Raw genomic sequence first — 18,655 nt, forward strand, 5'->3', positions numbered from 1 at the left:
CTACTGCCTAAAAAGATGAGCATCCATTAGAAGACCAAGGGTGCCTCCTTGTGGAGGTTTTCTGAAACAACTAGAAATGAGTAATGGAGTAGCCTATGAGTTTTGAAACATGCAGAATTAATAAATCATGACCTCTGTTACAAGATAAAAAGTATAATTGAATCATTGGTATTGTTGAAAGGCGCATATTGGTATTATGCCATTTAATAGTGCACTAATAGCGTGGTTAAATGCAAACCGAATGATTTATCAAAGGAAATTAATTTTTCACCCTCTGCTGGCCAATACTTAGACATACATCGTCTTAGATAAGTCAAACTTTTTAAAGAAATTAACATAACAACCCAAAAGAAACCAAAATAAACGGCCTTGTAGGATTACAGTTTTGCATTTTTCTTACGTCTGGGTGAAACGGCATAATATGCTCTCTTAAAGAGATAGGCTAGTCCACCCAATGAAAGTAGGCTAGGCTACATTCTGTCATCTTTTACTGCCCTCACTGATTTTCCCACACCTGTGACTTTCTTTCTTCTGTTTAACGTGAAACAATATATTTTGAAGAATGATTATAACCAAACTGTTTTTGGTTCCCATTGACTTCCATTGTAAAAATAAAATAGTCAGTGGGAATTGAATTGAATATTTTTTTACGACATACACAATACTTCAAAATATCTTCATTTGTTGTTCTGCATGTCAGAACAGACATTCAAATTTTAATTAATCTCTTTCTTTAACCAGTTTTAACAGGTTTTGCTCAATGTGGGGTCTAACACAGGATACAAGAGCAATTCTCATAGTCTCTGTTTGGATCAGCAAGTTGAAGGTTCCATCTCAAGCTTTTTGGCACATTCCTCTCTCTAAAGTAAATTAGCACAATATGGTGAATGATACAATTATATTTGTTTACTAACAATCAGGCTATCGTAGAGTGGAAAACATAAAAAAGTCCTTCCTCATGATTTCCATGTCACCATCCCATGCAATCTTCAACATCCAGTCCAGAATCCTACCCTAGCAGATAACAGGCGGGGGAAAGGCAACATCTCAATCCAATGCATGCATCACTTCATGTCTACTAAGATGTAATCATTTGGTTGAATGCTAAAGGAAAAAAAATAAAAATATATGTTTTGTCAGTGCCTATAAATTGTGTCTGGAGGAAGGGTTATGCATTGTAGTCACTAAATAATGTGCACAATTATTACTAAATCCCATTTGGATTTGTTCTAGAATCTAGATCATTAAACACTGAGTTATGTCTAGGCGCAGCCTGTCACAGGTCAAACCTCTCCTGACCTCACCCTTCGCCCCACCTTTTAATGTGGAAAGCTGCACTTTCATTTTCCACTCTACAGGACACCTTCTGTCTCAGGATCACAATAACCTTGTCCTCTGCTTAATATTTGTTTATATTAGTTTTACAATTAAACTGATTTGTGTGGGATTTGTTGTCCAGAATGCATGCTCCATAAGATTAACCATTCAGCAAATGTTTTGGACTTCGTAGCTCGTTGAGATATGAAAATGACCCTTTTACCTTAAAGAGTCTTTTGATTCCCCGTATTACACAACTATATAATGCTACCTGACACATCGCACTCACTGAGCAATCTCCTTCAGCTGTTTGGGTAACAGGAAGTGACGAAATTGCACTAGAATCATGTCGCTTCATAGAGGTCGGCGAATTGTTGGAGAACATTAGTGTCAGTGATAAAGATTCACTATACGTCTGCTTACCTCTGTGTTTCATACAGGGAAATTACTCCGATCACTTGAGACTAATTAATAGACGGGCAGACTTCGGAAAAAACAGAATAATCCCTGCAAGAATAGTATTTAAAAAAAAGAAAAGAAACTCGACCTCATCATTGGGATACACAGCGGAGGTCCAAATAAAGCACCAGGGTAAGGACACATAAGGATTTTTATAGTTTAATGTTGAGATATGTAGGTGTTTTTTCCCGGTTTGCTATGAAAACGAGATGCAAAACATATAACGTTACTTGTGTGTCAAAAGCTAGAGAGCTGCCTAGCAGCGTCATTTGCGTGTTTCGCGCCTCTGATTCCCAAATGTAGATATGAGACACGGACACGGTCTCCGATCACTGGAGCGCCGTTTTATATCCCAAAATGAATGTTAGGAATAGCAGAAATATTTATTGAAATTGGTAGATGGATAGCTATAGCCTAAGGTTAAGCCTGGGGTGCTATAGCCTAATTTTACACAGGTAAACGTTTGGGTCACTGTAATTAGTTGACGCATCGCTTGACATCTAAAAGTTTTTATATGATTTGATCAGATTTCCATAGCCTATATTTTAAAGGATTTTACGGCTGCAACGTCAGTATTGAATATTAATGGTTTAATTATTACGTTTTTTTTGTTAGCTAACATAACTGGGATGGGACGGCTGTCAGTCAGTTTTGCATAAATGTCAGATAGTTTATATTATGTAAACTGACGTATGCAGTTCAGGTGAAAACGATTAGTCACCGGAATTTGGTAAAATGTTCTTTGACTTTCCAGCACATTCCGTGTCTTCACACACCCCACTCTTTGCTCTACTTCTACGATTAGTTCCGAAAGCCTTTATACGCTTGGAGATACCTTGCTCTTACTACTTTATTCTTGTAGAACAACATCAGGGCATGGAAAAATCTAGAAAAGAAGTTTGACTCATGTTTGGCAAACGTCATCTCTGTTTTCTTTTTTAGTAAGTATCAGTTTTTCTCTTTCTTAAGCACATGTTTTAAGCACATCTTATATATAATCGATGTGGAAGTGACATTAGCATTATTATATTGAGAGAAGTAGGCCTAGCCTACACATTGAAAAGTAATGAACGTTGATTTAATGCATTATTGATTATTTTGTGAGCTGTAGTTTAAGGTTTTGGTCGGACATTTAGGCATATAGCATGCTTAATATTTCTTTCCCATTTTCGCAGTTGACAGTACGAGTCTGACATTTAGAGTAGTACAAATGGAATTGAGAGTAGTACAAATGGTGTCTGTTAATGGCTTGGCTAGTTCACTTTAATTTTGAAAGGAATTTCATCTTAAGTTGTTTAAATCTTGTCACCTGCCTCAGGGATGAAATTGATAATGTTAATAACACAACAAGCCAGTTTGATTTAGTTTGTAACAATCTGACAGCCTTTATCATCAAGTGGACCAACCAATTCCCCTTACATTCTCTGTGATTTATCAGTATCCCAGTGTTTAGAGATAAATGATGTTAAAGGTGCTCCGCAGTAGTGTTTGACTTTGGAGGTACCAGTCCACATCTCACTCTGTAACTCTGTCCATCATGATTTATATGTAAGAACAGCCTCAGGTTTCTTTGCTTCCGGTCAGCCACTTTCAGTTTTTTTTAATATATAAAAACACTTAATTAGGTTGTTCGTTTTGTGGCTGACAGATATTTATTTATTTATTTTATATGATTATTATTATTATTATTATTATTATTATTATTATTATTATTATCATCATCATCATAAACACATTGGTTTAGTTCATAGTTACAGTGTATTACAGATTTTAATAATGTTCTTCCAGAATGAAGAACGGAGTACATACAGCCTCAGGCCTATTTATGTTACCGTCCCTCTTTTGGACAAACAAGTTACTCTGTCTTTGGTGTAATGTTGCTGTACCTGTTCAAAGATCGAAAGAAACATAATTTATTTTCCTAACTTGTCTTTTCTAATTTAAAGTCATAAACTTGGTTCAGTTGGTCATACACCTCAAACACTGAAGCATCAAGCTGTTGTCTGGTTCAGTCTGTCACACACCCTTGCCAAATAATGATTTTTATTGTCCTAGATAGCAATGGCTCATCTGTTAGTCACATTGACAAGTCAATGTATAATTTTCTATACATAATCTCTCTTACCTAAATTCTCATAGAAAGAAAAAGAGAAAGTAAATGACCACATGGACAAAATGTCTTGTATATCCACAACACCTAGTCAAAATGTCCAGCTGTTCAGTTTGTTGAACTGATCCTTCATGACTTATTTTGTGCAACTCTTTTCCTTTCACATGTAGAAGTCTAATTTAGCCTTTTAAACCACCAAACCAGGTTTTACTAACACAAACTGACTGAGCTGTGGTCATATTTGGTGCAAGTTTGGCTAGAGTTATTGCAGTCAAGTGAGCTGCTTTGAGCTGAGCTGACAACCTCCTCTTAGTGCCACTATGAGAAGCCAGAAAACAAGCTCCAGAGAATTCAGCAGCCATTTCACATCTGTTCACACACTTGTGAGCTTGCCCTGACTGCTGTTTCATGACAAGTAGCAAAGGAATGTGCAACAGACTTTGAAGGAAATATATGGCACAGGAAAGACGATAAAGATGAAGAAGAGTGGACTGTTGCTTAAAAGTAAACTTCCAGTCTCAAAAAGGTGAAAAATATTAAATGTAGATGAGTCAGGAATGTTGGCTGTTGGGCAGAAGGTATGGTTTTGAAAGAAAAGCACATAATGATGCAAAAGTGGGTGAAGAGAGGATGTAAATTGTGGGTGTGTTTGTGTGTATTGTGAGTATTAGGAGAATTTGTGTCTGCAGAAAGTGGACCATCAGTCAAAGTTCAAAAAGTTCTACATATCTTTCACTTTAAGTAAAAAAATAATAATAATAATTTGATTGATTTTAGCCAAAAATTCTCTGCTGCTTTAACACAGTTTGTCGTATTTAAATCATTCCACAGAATTTCTGGAATTACACCCTAACATCAGCACAGAAATTTAAATGGTCCTACACCCCCTTTTTACAAGATGTAAAACAAGTCTGGACTCATCAGAGTGTGTATGGTAAATTTTAGCCCAGAATACCCCACAGATTATTATTTTTATAGGATTAGAATTGTCATTTTTTGATGGTGTGCAAAAACATGCCTTTTATGTGTATGTCCCATAGACCGTAAAAAAATATGGACGACTCGACATCATCCGTTTCCGCTTTGCAGATTTGAAGCTTTCACACCCCCTGTTTTTATAGCATCAAATAACTAACTCAAACTAAACTTATTTTTAAAACGAACACCTGAAATGAAATCATCGTGATGATAACTGCCTTCAGTGACATAAACTAACTTTGGGGAAAATATTTTGAAGTGTAATTTTATTATTTAGTTTGCCTCGCGTCCATTAGAAAACACAGAGGGGCGGCTATACTGCGACCGGTCACCGGGGGGCGATCGAGGCGCGAAAGCTTCAGTAAATGAGAGGGAGGCTTGGTATGTCCCATTAAATGCAAATGAGTGGCAGCTCCCTGTCCCTTTCAAGAAGAGGGCGGAGCTTCAAGAGCTTGCGTTAGCAACTCCGATTACCTCACACAGTCATGTCGGAAAATGAGACTCGGGAAGAAAGGATAACGTACAGGATGTTTCTGAATGGTTAGTTCTCTTCAAGTAATTGATTAGCATATTCTGTCATGATAATCCATAAATCACTTAGTTGGTTAAATGAAGTTTGTGCCACCTACAGAGGCCTTTTGGGTGAAGCGTAGGTTGGTAAAGAACATACAAAATGGCCAAAACTATATTACCCTTTTTTATAGAATAATCGTGATTAATAATCATGATTTATAATTTTGAACAAAATAATTGCGATTATCAGTTTAACCATTATTGTGCAGCAGCCCCTAGTTTTGAGGAGTATGTACGGCATTGCTGTCAGTTACTGCAGCCATTTGTATACTGGACTTCAAAATCAGATTCAACGTCTTGGAGTATAACCTATATAAGAATTTTCACTGTAAAATTTTATCTGAACAAGTAACATTTCTGACACTTTTGGGAACAAAACGAGCTACCAACAGTAATTGAAGAGGTGATGAATTGGGAAATCAGCTTTCCCTTGAGCTTTTGATATATAAAAGGTCATGCTAAAATAAGAAATATCCTATAAATTTCAGAGCTTAAAACGTCCTTGCTAGTCAAAGAAAACCTTTATAGACACCAGGTTCAGAAAACGGTTGTGTGTGCATTTAAATGTATAAATATATAGATCGTTTTGATTATGTTTATGTGTCTAACAGAACATACCTTTTAAAACACTAGACTCAGACATGTATGGGCCAGGGCTTGCAAAGCCCAATGTCACAGGGCAATGTGTTTTCCAGATGGGCTACCAGAATGGTCAGTGAATCTCAAATAGTGAAATAATATTCCTTTCTTGATCTGCACTGTTCACTCTTAACTTTGCGTGTGTGTGTGTGTGTGTGTGTGTGTGTGTGTGTGTGTGTGTGTGTGTGTGTGTGTGTGGTTCGCACTGAAATCCACCATCCCACTCTAATACCTAATAACTCATTATTACAAGCTTACTGTTGTGAATGGGGCTATGGTAAGGAGATAGTATTGAATGCTGGCTTTGTGTACTTGCTCTCAAATTGATTTTAGATCATTCTTAACCAAAAAAAAGGTACAGGCTACAGCTTTAATTAAAGGGAAATTAATGAAAATTATAAAAGATGTGAAAAAAGTATTTGATGATGATGATGATAATAATAATATTAATAATAATAGACTAGGTTATATTTGGTTAGTTCACCCCAAAATGAAAATTGTGATTAATTACTCACCCTCATGTCGTTCCAAACCCGTAAGACCTTTGTTCATCTTCAGGACACAAATGAAGATATTTTTGATGAAATCTGAGCACTTTCTGTCCCTCTGTTCTGTTCTGAAGGTGTGCAGTAAATGAAGATAGAACCAAACCCACAATTTATTTCTGTATTTTTCACAATATACTTAACCCTAGCTTAATATTTTTCTATAAAATTGGATTTGATTATAATAATATATTTTGATTGCTCTCAAAATAAATGCTGTGTGTATTAAACTCATTTCAGAGCTCTGTATATGTCATTAAATAAATTATAACAATTAGATTACAATTAAATTAACCTAAAAATAAGCATTAGGGATTGTTCTGTATAAGTCATTTTTAGGTTATTTAAAAAAATTACTCTGCAGTGTTCTAGGAATATTATTTTATGATTGCAAAATAATTACCTTAAAAACAACCATTATGGAACATTTCTTAATGGTTATTTAAAAATATCCTCCCTGCAACATTCTGGGAACAATTTTATGGCAAAAAATAAAACCTAAAAAGAACATTCCTATACAATTATTATTTGTTTCTTAAACACTGTATTTTTGGGGGGGTAATTTTTTTTTTCTGACATTTTTTTAGTCTGTCTCACTCCTACTGTAGCTTTACTACTTCATCTGTTCTTGGAGCAGCCTCAACTCTGATTGGTTCTGTTCACTAGCTGGGGTGGGACATGTGGGATATTTGATTTAATACACTGAATGTTTTTGTGGTTTCATTAAACTCTCAGGTAAACAAGCTGACACTTTAATATACAGTAAATCTATAATGATCTATAATCTATAATGATTCATATGAGTATAGGGAAATATATACTGTAGCAAAGCTGCCTGATTTAATGGGCCATGTGGGCAGTGGGGGTGCCTATAATTATCACCACCTTTCACCCCACTAGTTATAGCCCTGTTTCATACTATGATTTCATCCAGTCAGAGGATATCATACATATTTGATATTTTGAGCCTATATCCATGGTTCTGTGTGAGTTTGGAAATGTTTTGTGTATGATGGTGATGGCCAGTTTTTCTAACCATTCAGAAAATCGGCAAGTGTGTGACACGTAGTGTTTAAAAATCTGCTCAGTTGTTAAAAGTCATTAAGTGTGTTCTGGCCTTTACTTGGACAACACAGAGGAAAGCCAGTGCTGTGCCATGATCACCTCTGGACCGGTCGTGAAGGACACTGCAGATATAAATAACACCAATGAGGACCAGCTGGAAACTATGGAACTGTGTTGTTTGAATACAGTTGACATTTTGTTTTTCATAAGTTTAGATTTGAGATGACTCAAAGCAGTTTTAAAAATAGCTTGTAGGTTTTAGGTGTTATAAATGGGTTATGTACAGTAAATGGTGTAAGAACATCTGTAAAATGCTTTTATTTATATAATATTTACTATGTTCATATCTTATTAGGCCTAAACCAGAGTAAGCTGGCATATGGCCATGTAGATTAGGAGATAATAGGAATTCTCAAAAGGAAAAAAAATCTTATACAGGACCCAAGAGTGAATAACAAATACAGTCATGAATCAGTCGGTTCCACACAAATGTTTTATGTACAAAATGTAATGTTGAACTTTGCTTTCACATAACCAGTTGGTTTGTTTGAGGTTGTCCCTCACAGTAGCCACACACCCACCTAGCTACCAAAACACACCCTCTGTTTGTTGTCCCCTCTTTTATGCCTTCTTCAACTAGATCTCTCTCGTTTTCTTTCCAGGGGCACTGCTGAAAATTTGTCACCCAGTGGAGTGGAAAACCAAAACCTGAGCCATGGGGGATTATTATGAGATCCTGGGTGTGACGAAAAATGCATCCCATGACGATATAAAGAAAGCGTAAGTACTCTGTGTCCTGTCATGTCCATCTATTTTTGTACACAGGACATAGTAGTGCACTAATGATAAAAGTGACTGTGCAACACAAGGGTTAGTTGATAACATCCATGTAAGACCTCTGCTCTTTGCTGCTTTTTGTTATTAATGTGTGTTTGTCTCAATTGCTTCTAATGTTCTCAGTAAATAAAAACAGCACTCCATGATAATGGCACAGATACAGTTTGGCAATAGAAAAGGGCAGACATAGACACGACTGCCAAAAGAAGATTGTGATATTTGTGACACTGGTGAGGTTGAGACACACACTGTGGTATATACAAACTCAACTTTGATAAACTCTAACCTCATGCTACCATTTTATAGTTCTTCAGAAACTGTTCATTTGCAGATGATTAACACTCTGAAACTGTTTGTTGTTGTAGTTATATTTTCATTGTATTTTTCTAAATAATTAAAGACCATCTATATATAATAATAAGAATAATAGCCATTATATTTATATATACTTTATTTTTTATTATTTTTTCATTATTGTTATGTTGTATATTTCTTACTTTTCTCATGACTATTTTCTCATTCTCATCTTTTCTCATTACTTGTTTTGTGTATAATACTTTGGCAGTATGTAAACACACCCATGCCAGTAAAGGACCTAAAAATGCAAAATTGAATTTGACAGAGAAGTGGAATGGAGTATATGGATAGATGAGGAGCGTACAGCATTCAGTGGTATTCAGATAGTTTGTGTCCTTATGCACTATGCCTTATTCATCTACTACCTCCCCAGAAAGGGTGTTTAGTCCTTTGTTTTTAAGGTAAGCGAAGGTCTATTGAATTCTGTAGGTCGCTGAGTTTGCTGATGGTTATGAGGGGAATTTCTAAAGCACAGAGCTACGGAGGGCAAACACTATTAAAAGATGTGCAGAGGACAAATCCCCTGGTGTATGGAGTGTTTGGTTTGGGCCATTGACCCTGCTGTGTGCTGCTGGTTGGTTGTGTATTGCTGACTAAGGCTTAGTGTGCAGAGATGCTGACCTGTTGTCACACCTACCGAAGTCGCATTGTGCAGCATGACCTGTATTGAAAGTGGTTGTTAAGTGGTACGTGACTTCGTAATGCAGTGATGTGTTAGCATCATAAAAGAGGACAGTGCAGTACTTTACAATGAACATTTGTGTCCTTGAACTGTTATGTATTGATATTTTGTCTTATAACTGTTATTTTAAACCCATTACAAATGTGTGCAAATTGCAAATGTTAAAAATTACAACCCATTACAATTTGACAAATACACACACACACACACACACACACACACACACACACACACACACACATTGATATATATATATATATATATATACACACACACAGTATATTATATATATAAAATTAATGGTTGTAATTTGTATAATTTGCACACATTTTTAATGGGTTTAAAATAAGTTATACGACATAAAATAATTTTTTTTAGAACTTAGCATCAAAATAGCAGGGTGTTCAAATACTTATTTTTCTCACTGTATATGGGGTATATTTTTTATATATATATGAAAAATCATGGAGGGGTCTGAAATTGTCATTGTAGGTGCATGTCCACTGTGAGAGACATAATCTACTTTTTTTTTTAAAAATCCAGAAATCACAATATATAATTTTTTTAACTATTTATTTGTATTAAATAGCTGCAAATAAGTATTTGAACACCTGTCTATCAGCTAGAATTCTGACCCTCAAAGACCTGTTAGTCTGCCTTTAAAATGTCCACCTCCACTCCATTTATTATCCTAAATTAGATGCACCTGTTTGAGGTCGTTAGCTGAATAAAGACACCTGTCCACCCCATAATATCAGTAAGAATCCAACTACAACCATGGCCAAGACCTAAAAGCTGTCCAAAGCTTGGTGAAAAAAGGTCCAGCAATCATTAGGAAATGTAAGAAGCTAAACATAAATGTCAGTCTCCCTCAGACTGGGGCTCCATGCAAGATCTCACCTCATGGGGTCTCAATCATCATAAGCCCAGAACTACATGGGAGGAGCTGGTCAATGACCTGAAAAGAGCTGGGACCATCGTTTCCAAGGTTACTGTTGGTAATACGCCAAGACGTCATGGTTTGAAATCATGCATGGCCCAGAAGGTTCCCCTGCTTAAACCAGCACATGTCCAGGCCTGTCTTAAGTTTGCCAATGACCATTTGGATGATCATGTCATGTGGTCAGATGAGACCAAAATAGAACTTTTTGGTCATAATTCCACTAAATGTGTTTGAAGGAAGAAGAATGATGAGTACAATCCCAAGAACGCCATCCCTACTGTGAAGCTCTGGGGTGGTAGCATCATGCTTTGGGTTTTTTTTTTGCACATGGGACAGGGCGACTGCACTGTATTAAGGAGAGGATGACCGGGGCCATGTATTGCGAGATATTGGGGAACAACCTCCTTCCCTCAGTTAGAGCATTGAAGATGGGTCGAGGCTGGGTCTTCCAACATGACAATGACCAGAAGCACACAGCCAGGATAACCAAGGAGTGGCTCTGTAAGAAGCATATCAAGGTTCTGGTGTGGCCTAGCCAGTCTCCAGACCTAAACCCAATAGAGAATCTTTGGAGGGAGCTCAAACTCCGTGTTTCTCAGCGACAGGTCAAAAACCTGACTGATCTAGAGAAGATCTGTGTGGAGGAGTGGGCAAAAATCCCTCCTGCAGTGTGTGCAAACCTGGTGAAAAACTACAGGAAACGTTTGACCTCTGTAATTGCAAACAAAGGCTACCAAATACTAACATTGATTTTCTCAGATATTCAAATACTTATTTCTAGTTGTATCATACAAATAAATAGTTTTAAAAAATCATACATTCTCTCACAGTGGACATGCACCTATGATGACAATTTCAGACCCCTTAGTAGGAGAACGTGCAAAATAGCAGGGTGTTCAAATATTTATTTTCCTCAGTGTTTGTGTTTGTGTGTGTGTGTGTGTGTGTGTGTGTGTGTGTGTGTGTGTGTGTGTGTGTGTGTGTACATGTGTATATATGTTTTTCATGCTTGTAGCACAACTTTGAGGACAAAAAGTTAATTCGCTGCCCAATATATCCCACTCCTTATGAAGAGAAAATCAGTGTTCTTCACTTCAGCTGTAAAAGTTTAAGGAATCTTGTTGTATTGTAATTGCATCATATGTAATTTTGGATATACAAAGAATGAAGCACTGTCTTTATGTTGCCTTTTTCACTCTTAACAAGACTTGTTTTAATGAGAGGATGTGTTTGTGTTTTATAGGTACAGAAAACAAGCATTAAAGTGGCATCCAGACAAAAACCCAGGCATACAAGAAGAGGCAGAGATCAAGTTTAAAGAGATCTCAGAAGCATATGAAGTCCTGTCAGATGGTAAATTTATATGTTTGGCTACACTTTTGACTTTTTCTTCTTAATTGTCTGTTACATGTATTATTACTCAGTACTTAAATTAATTAGAAGTAGAATTACAATTAACTTACTAGGGTTAGGATTAGTTCTAGTTAGGCATAATATAATGTTATAACTACAGTAACATGTAATGTGTAAGAAGGACAGTGTAAAATAGTATTACCTTTTTCGTTTTATTTTTATTTTTACATATGATGCACTGTTTATTTTTAATTTGAGAATTGTTTTAATTGTAACATAAATAGCTGACTTAAGACATTAACAAACTGTTGTGGAATGAATAAATGCCTATGAATGCCCTGATAAACAGCATAAAGCATAAAGATCTGTAGCCAAAATGAGCTGGGATAAGTCAAATAAGGCAGTCAGTTGAAATGTTTGATTCATGAATGTTTCTTAAACATGTTGTACGGCGCACATTCTCAGAATAGGAAGGAATTTGAAACATATCTGGAGAGTCACAGTGCCCTGGATTAAATCTCGACTCTACAAGCCAGCACATGTTTTTCCTTGAGTGGTTGTTCTTGCACTTCTGATGTTGTTTTTTTGTGTATCTTGTCATTGACCTTTTTATTTAATTTAATTGTTTTAGGGCCTGAGCACCATTGCTGCAAGGACCCTACTGGAATTGCTCTGTTTATTTTATAGCATTATTTAATTCCCTTTTAAGCACTGTAGAATAAGTAGTATTTAAATATGTATGGTTATGGATTGTCACACCAGTTAGAATCCCTCAAAATAGGTTTCAGAAAGCTTGTAAATAGCAACAGTGTGCCTTTCTGGGGAAAAAAGTAACATTTGGTGTGTATGTGTGTTAAGGCTGCATATGTTGCTCATAGATTTAAGACATCTCAAGTACATTGTAAAGACATTGCATTTGTTGTCCATGTGTATATAAATGTTTGCCTAAGCATAGATTCTTGCTTGTAGTAACAATCAACTTGCATTACTTGATGAACCATAACTTTGGCACAGAACAACACCCTTTACTGGCTCTGATGTTGTGAAGGTGTGGTGGGAGGCGTGTGCAATTATTATAAAACATTGATCTGTCTATTTTGTGTCAAACTAAAATCAGCATTTTTCCTTCATACAGAAAACAAACGGAGACAGTATGATAGATATGGTAAAGAAGGCCTATCTAATAGAGGTAAGTGGAGTTATTCTTTGTTTTAGATGCTATTTGTTCATATTTTTACCTGTTTTTTAAAATATGGTTTTCCTGCAATTATTCCTTTTTGGGAAAGGTGGCCATTATAACGAGGATTTCATGGGTGGATTCACATTCCGTAATCCAGAAGATGTCTTCAGGGAATTCTTTGGAGGACGAGATCCATTTGCAGGTTTCTTTGGTAGGTGCATGCTTAATTTATATTGATTTAATGAAGTGAAATATAAAAATAGAGAAAAATGTTATTTGACGTCCTCTCTTTTTTCTATTTTAGTTTTTAATAGCAAAACCACATTTAACCTGCATAATTTCAGAATAAAGAGGTTATTGTCAATGAAAAATGAGAACAAAATTCCCAAAGAGAGGAAATGAAGGTCATTTAATCTCTCACAGTGTCTCTGTGACAGTAATGACGTGGTTTGAGTTATAATTAGGTAATTAGGTTTTGCATGAACTTATCGGAGCTTGGGTTCATTAGTCGATTAGCTTTCTGTTAATCTACCGTAATTATATTGTTCTCTAAAAGTATTCACAAAAATGTGCTCTTTACTTGGGTGTGTATTATGTGAATTATTTTTCTGTGCTGTGCCTCTTTTTTGTGCTGTGAAACGACAAAGAATCTCAAATATTTTCTTTTTTTCCCCTATATAACCATTAATCACACACTGTCAAGCTTAGAAAAGGACTTATGCACCATGAAAATATGACTTGTGTGCTACATTCCAAGTCTTAATAATAAAAACATTCTTTAGAGCTTGAGAGTCTGAAGTCACTTTTTGTTTCACTGTAGAGAACACACACACACACACACACACACACACACACACACACACACACACACACACACACACGTAGTGTTTCCATGTTTTATGGGGACATTCCATAGGCGTAATGGATTTTATGCTTTACAAACCGTATTTTCTATCCCTCTACACTGCCCCTGCCCCTAAACCTACCCATCACAAGAAACATTTTGCATTTTTACTTTCTCAAAAAAAACTGGTTACACTATTTTGATAGTCCACTTTAGACATTCTACAGGTATCTAACTATAGATAACTTTGCAACTACATGTCAGCTAACTCTCGTTAGAGTATTAGTATACTGTCAGTAGACTGGTAGGTTATGGTTAGGTGTTAGGGTTCGGGTTGGTAGAATAAGTTGAATTGTAGTTGTCTGTTGGGGGACCGACAAAATAAAGTTTTAGTAAATATTAATCAGACAGTCTACAAATACTCTAATGACAGTTAGTTGACATGTAGTTGCAAAGTTACTTATAGTTAGTAGAATGTCTAAAGTGGACTATCAAAATAAAGTATTACCAAAAAACTCCTTCTGTATGATTTATAAGATGTTTTCCTCATGGGGACCAAAAAATGTCCGCAGAAGGACAAGGATTTTGGATATTGCCATTTTGGCCATTTTGTCCCCATAACGTAGTAATTACCAACACACACACACACACACACACACACACACACACACTTATGTATGTGTGTGTGTGAAGATTAATATTTTTTTTTAAAGATAAAATAACGGGTTTGAAATGACATGAGGGCAAGTAAACAATGACATAATTTTTACTTTGGGGTGAACTATACCTTACGCTTGAAAATTATAGTGTTGAAGTTCTTATCTTAAATATATATAACATAGGTATAGGTATTGATGATGAACTAGTAAAAAATATTGTTGGGCTGACTATAGATAACACTTCAGTTGTCCGTTAAATAATAGTGTTACCCCATGCCCACTGACTCTACTGCTGTGAACAAATGTCTCAACGGCATGAGCGTAAAACATACAGGCACTCTAAATATGGCGAGGGTGCTCAGACCAGTGGGACGAGAAGAGAGAGTGCATCATTCACTAGGAATGTTTTCAGAAATAGCTTCCGAATAAAAGAGCAGCAAGAGAAAGGGAATGCTTCTAGCTCTAGGCCGCTACAGAGAGTGGGAACGAGTTGCGTTTAACTTGCGTTGTTCAGATGTATGTTTATCTGTGAGGAAAATATGAAGTACTAAGAATTATTTATATACAAGTTAAATCGATGCGGGTGTGAATGTTGTAGGATCACCATCTTTGATGATGGAAGGTCAATGGTGTTTACTTGTGTTTATGTAGCCATGACAAAGTTGGGGGTGGGTTAAAATAACTGTGTGTGCGTGCATGTGTTGGAGAAGATATCAGACTTGGTTCTGCCTGCCAAATTAAACTGCTTGAAGGAGATGGGAAAAGTTCATGTGAAGGTGCTGAGTGCCTGAAAATGGAGAAACATTGATCTAGGCATGTTTCAGTTGGCATACTTTATCTCTACATTGCAACACTGGTCCCAACATTTATGAGAATAAATAAAAATATAGACCTTTGTAGCCTCCAACAACCTTTTATTCCAACGAAACGGTAAGAAAAATTAAGAGCTGCCATTTATTCAAAGCTGGAAACCAAATATGTGTGGGTTCAAGCTCTACATGAAAGGATCGTACGAAATCATCACTGATGTGCCCTTGAGCAGTGTACTGCAGGTTACTTCAGGTAGATTCTCCCTGTTAAAAGTCGCCTGGGATAGCATCATTTACTCAAACATTTACTACTTGTTTGACAGCTATTGTATTATTCACAAAGTTCTTTAAACAAATTGGGTAATTTTAAATTCATTATGATCTCTCTCAAGATGCTCATTTTCTTGCAAGTTATGAAGATTTTGTAAGCAATTTTTATTTAAAAAGGCATGGTCAGTGTGGTTTTCCATGACATGGAAAAACTGGTTCCCTTTAAATGCAGTCTCCTCACTCCAAGTGGCAAAAGGCCAGAGTTGGCCAATAAATGATATTTTGTGACCTAGATGGATAAAACTGGCGACTTTTTTTAGCCTAGCCAGTGGTTCTCAACCTTTTTGTTAATAGAAACTGGGAGTATTGATTTATTAAATCATTTAACCATGTTGTTCATTATTATTAAGGATTTTTCCGTTGTTATTGAGGGGCAAAATAAATAGATAAGTAATTGTTTTTCTTTTTAAATAATAAGTCATGCTGTGGCTCCTTTGCTGAGGCCTCCAGTCAGCTTTGCCCCCCGGTTAAGAACCAGTTCAGTCCCGTTCATCAATAAATCATCAGGAATTCATTTTCTTTGCTTAGTTTTTTTTTTTTGTCCTGCTTTGAAGTGCAGAATTCAGAAGTGATTTTCCTCCCCGTTTCCCCAGTTTGATGCTGTAAAGAGGTTCTGTAATACAATGTTGTGTTGTTTGTGAATGTTTCAGTGCTCTGTGATATGTCAAGCATGTCTGTTGTTCAGTAGTTCTCGATTAATTGTTCATCAGGAGCCACTTTATTCTGAAATCTATCTTACATTTACATTGACATCGCTTTTCACTAAGCACTTTTTCTTATTTAGCTGATGACCCCTTTGAAGATTTCTTTGGTGAGCGCCGTCATAGGGGTGTGAGCAGGAGCAGGACGACAGGTTCATTCTTTCCTGGATTTTCTCCATTTGGTCCTGCCTTTTCTGGGTTTAATGCAGGTATGTTAATCTGTGTGTAACCAGTGAAAAATCACTAATTACTGTAAAAAGTAATTTTTGGGTAAGATTGACATCCTCATCATCATTTCTGTAGGATTCACCCCGTTCGGCCCAATGGGTGGTGGTGGTTGTGGGGGAGGTTTCAACTCATTTTCCTCCTCTTCGTTTGGTGGTGGAGGTGGAATGGGAAACTTCCGCTCTGTCTCCACATCCACCAAATTCATCAACGGAAGGAGGATCACCACCAAACGGTACCAAAGAAAATTCTGTAATAGCCTCTAATAGCGATTTATAACGCCAATCATGTCAGGCAGTACACTTTTGCATTAAGTTATTCAGTGACTACATATCTTTATGCAAATTGCTCAAAGTATTGCCTTAGATATGGTAATTATAATCTCAGTTTTAATGTAATCTCACTGTACAGCTTATTTTTGTGTCATTACAGTATTGTAGAGAACGGTCAAGAGAGAGTGGAGGTAGAGGAGGACGGTCAGCTCAAATCTCTCACAGTCAATGGTAAGGAGCAGCTTCTACGACTGGACAACCAATGATCTCTGAACTCCGCAGATGAACTTTCAAAAAGTTTAAACCCAAACATTCCTAAAAAATAACCAACCCTCGCAACCAGGCTGATGGCTACCAAAGCATCTGCTCTCCACTAGTCAGCAAACCAAGAGTAGGTCACATGTGATGCATCCAAGCGATGTGATGCCGTTACCTTCCTTGCAGTGAATTGCAGATATAAACAGGGTGAACATTCATTCCAACATAAGCTTTTTTCCTTTTTTTTCCTTGGGGACCATTTATTCCTCTCAACCTGGAGACCTCATTTTGAACAAGCGCAATTCATTCCTTTCTGTCAGCTGATGGCTGTTCTTTCATCCATAAGTGCTTATTGCCTGATTGAAACTGGAGCGTAACAGGATGTATCTGCTTTCTGCTGTAGAGCCATTCAACTGTTCAAATGTCTTAACCTCTCCACTCTAAACTATTTAATACGAGCTAACCAATGTTATTAGCTACCATTTGTTGTTAATTTTAGGCTGTTGAGAAAAGTCTTTTATTTTGCTCACAACTAACTGTTGCATAACCTGAGACCTTTCCATTATTGAGAATATATATTGTGTGACTTTATATGCTTCTTTGTAAGAAAAAAGCAAAGATGGACAAAGTTTCAGGTTCAATAAATCTCACCTTCACCTATTTGGAATGTTGCACTTAATGTTTTTTTTTTTTTTTTTTGTGGTGGTGGCTTTAAGAAACAGACTCATCTCTCATTTGTATGTAGGTGTGTGCAATTTTGCTTGCCAGATGTAAGTTTCATTCCAGCACTCACAAAATTAAACCTTACTGTTACTACTAGCCTCTGAAATACCCACACATGCATGTGCACATACTGTACTTCACTGGTTTTTAATTTTTCTCTGTTGTGTCAGTTTATCCACACATATACAATTTTTCATCTTAGATTAACTACAAGTATATGTAAATATCAATTGCTTCTGCACTCTTAACACATGCCTTTAACAGCAATGAACAGCTCAAGACATCAGCAGATGCTCACCCAAACCTTGTTGCTTTATATGCATGTCAGAAACCTAAATAATCCTCCAAATTGTGAATGTAGAAGGTAGATATCATAGTAAATCTGATGATGAATTGATTACAAGAACTCTTTTGTAGACGTTAAGACTGTCTTTAGAACTAGACTCACTTTATGATGAGCTCACACACACAGTGCAGATATGAGGTATGAGATGGAGAATCAAAAATAAAATTGATTGACTCCATTTCCACAAGTACATTGAAAAGAACAATAGATAAATCTGTTTTTGACCAAACCTCATTATTTTGTTAAAATAAGCTAATAGTTAATAGCTAAGTTTACAATTAGTTCTGATATATTACAGTTAAACAGACTAAGGCCAAAAAATGTCCTTACTAATCTAATGAAATATAAAAAAAACAACTTCTAGGTATTAAAGACTATTCCAGGTATTCCCTACAAAATGTCTGTCCCCATGATTAAAATGGCTTCAATCAAAAAGGCTAAAATTTATTC

At 36.3% G+C, this 18,655-nt stretch overlaps 1 protein-coding gene across 1 annotated transcript in view; it reads left to right on the forward strand.

Moving 5' to 3' along the window:
* Positions 1-1,622: 1,622 nt before the first annotated feature.
* dnajb6b (DnaJ heat shock protein family (Hsp40) member B6b) overlaps positions 1,623-18,655 on the forward strand; it is a 55,646-nt gene continuing 38,613 nt past the window's right edge. Inside the window, exons 1-8 of the mRNA XM_067438643.1 lie at positions 1,623-1,908; positions 8,349-8,466; positions 11,749-11,858; positions 12,994-13,047; positions 13,145-13,249; positions 16,465-16,590; positions 16,685-16,841; positions 17,039-17,109. Coding sequence (XP_067294744.1) covers positions 8,402-8,466; positions 11,749-11,858; positions 12,994-13,047; positions 13,145-13,249; positions 16,465-16,590; positions 16,685-16,841; positions 17,039-17,109 — 688 coding nt within the window. The 5' untranslated portion in view covers positions 1,623-1,908; positions 8,349-8,401. The remainder of the gene's footprint in view (positions 1,909-8,348; positions 8,467-11,748; positions 11,859-12,993; positions 13,048-13,144; positions 13,250-16,464; positions 16,591-16,684; positions 16,842-17,038; positions 17,110-18,655) is intronic.

The sequence above is a fragment of the Pseudorasbora parva genome, chromosome 1 (genome assembly GCF_024679245.1).
Source record: "Pseudorasbora parva isolate DD20220531a chromosome 1, ASM2467924v1, whole genome shotgun sequence".
Classification (NCBI taxonomy): domain Eukaryota; kingdom Metazoa; phylum Chordata; class Actinopteri; order Cypriniformes; family Gobionidae; genus Pseudorasbora; species Pseudorasbora parva.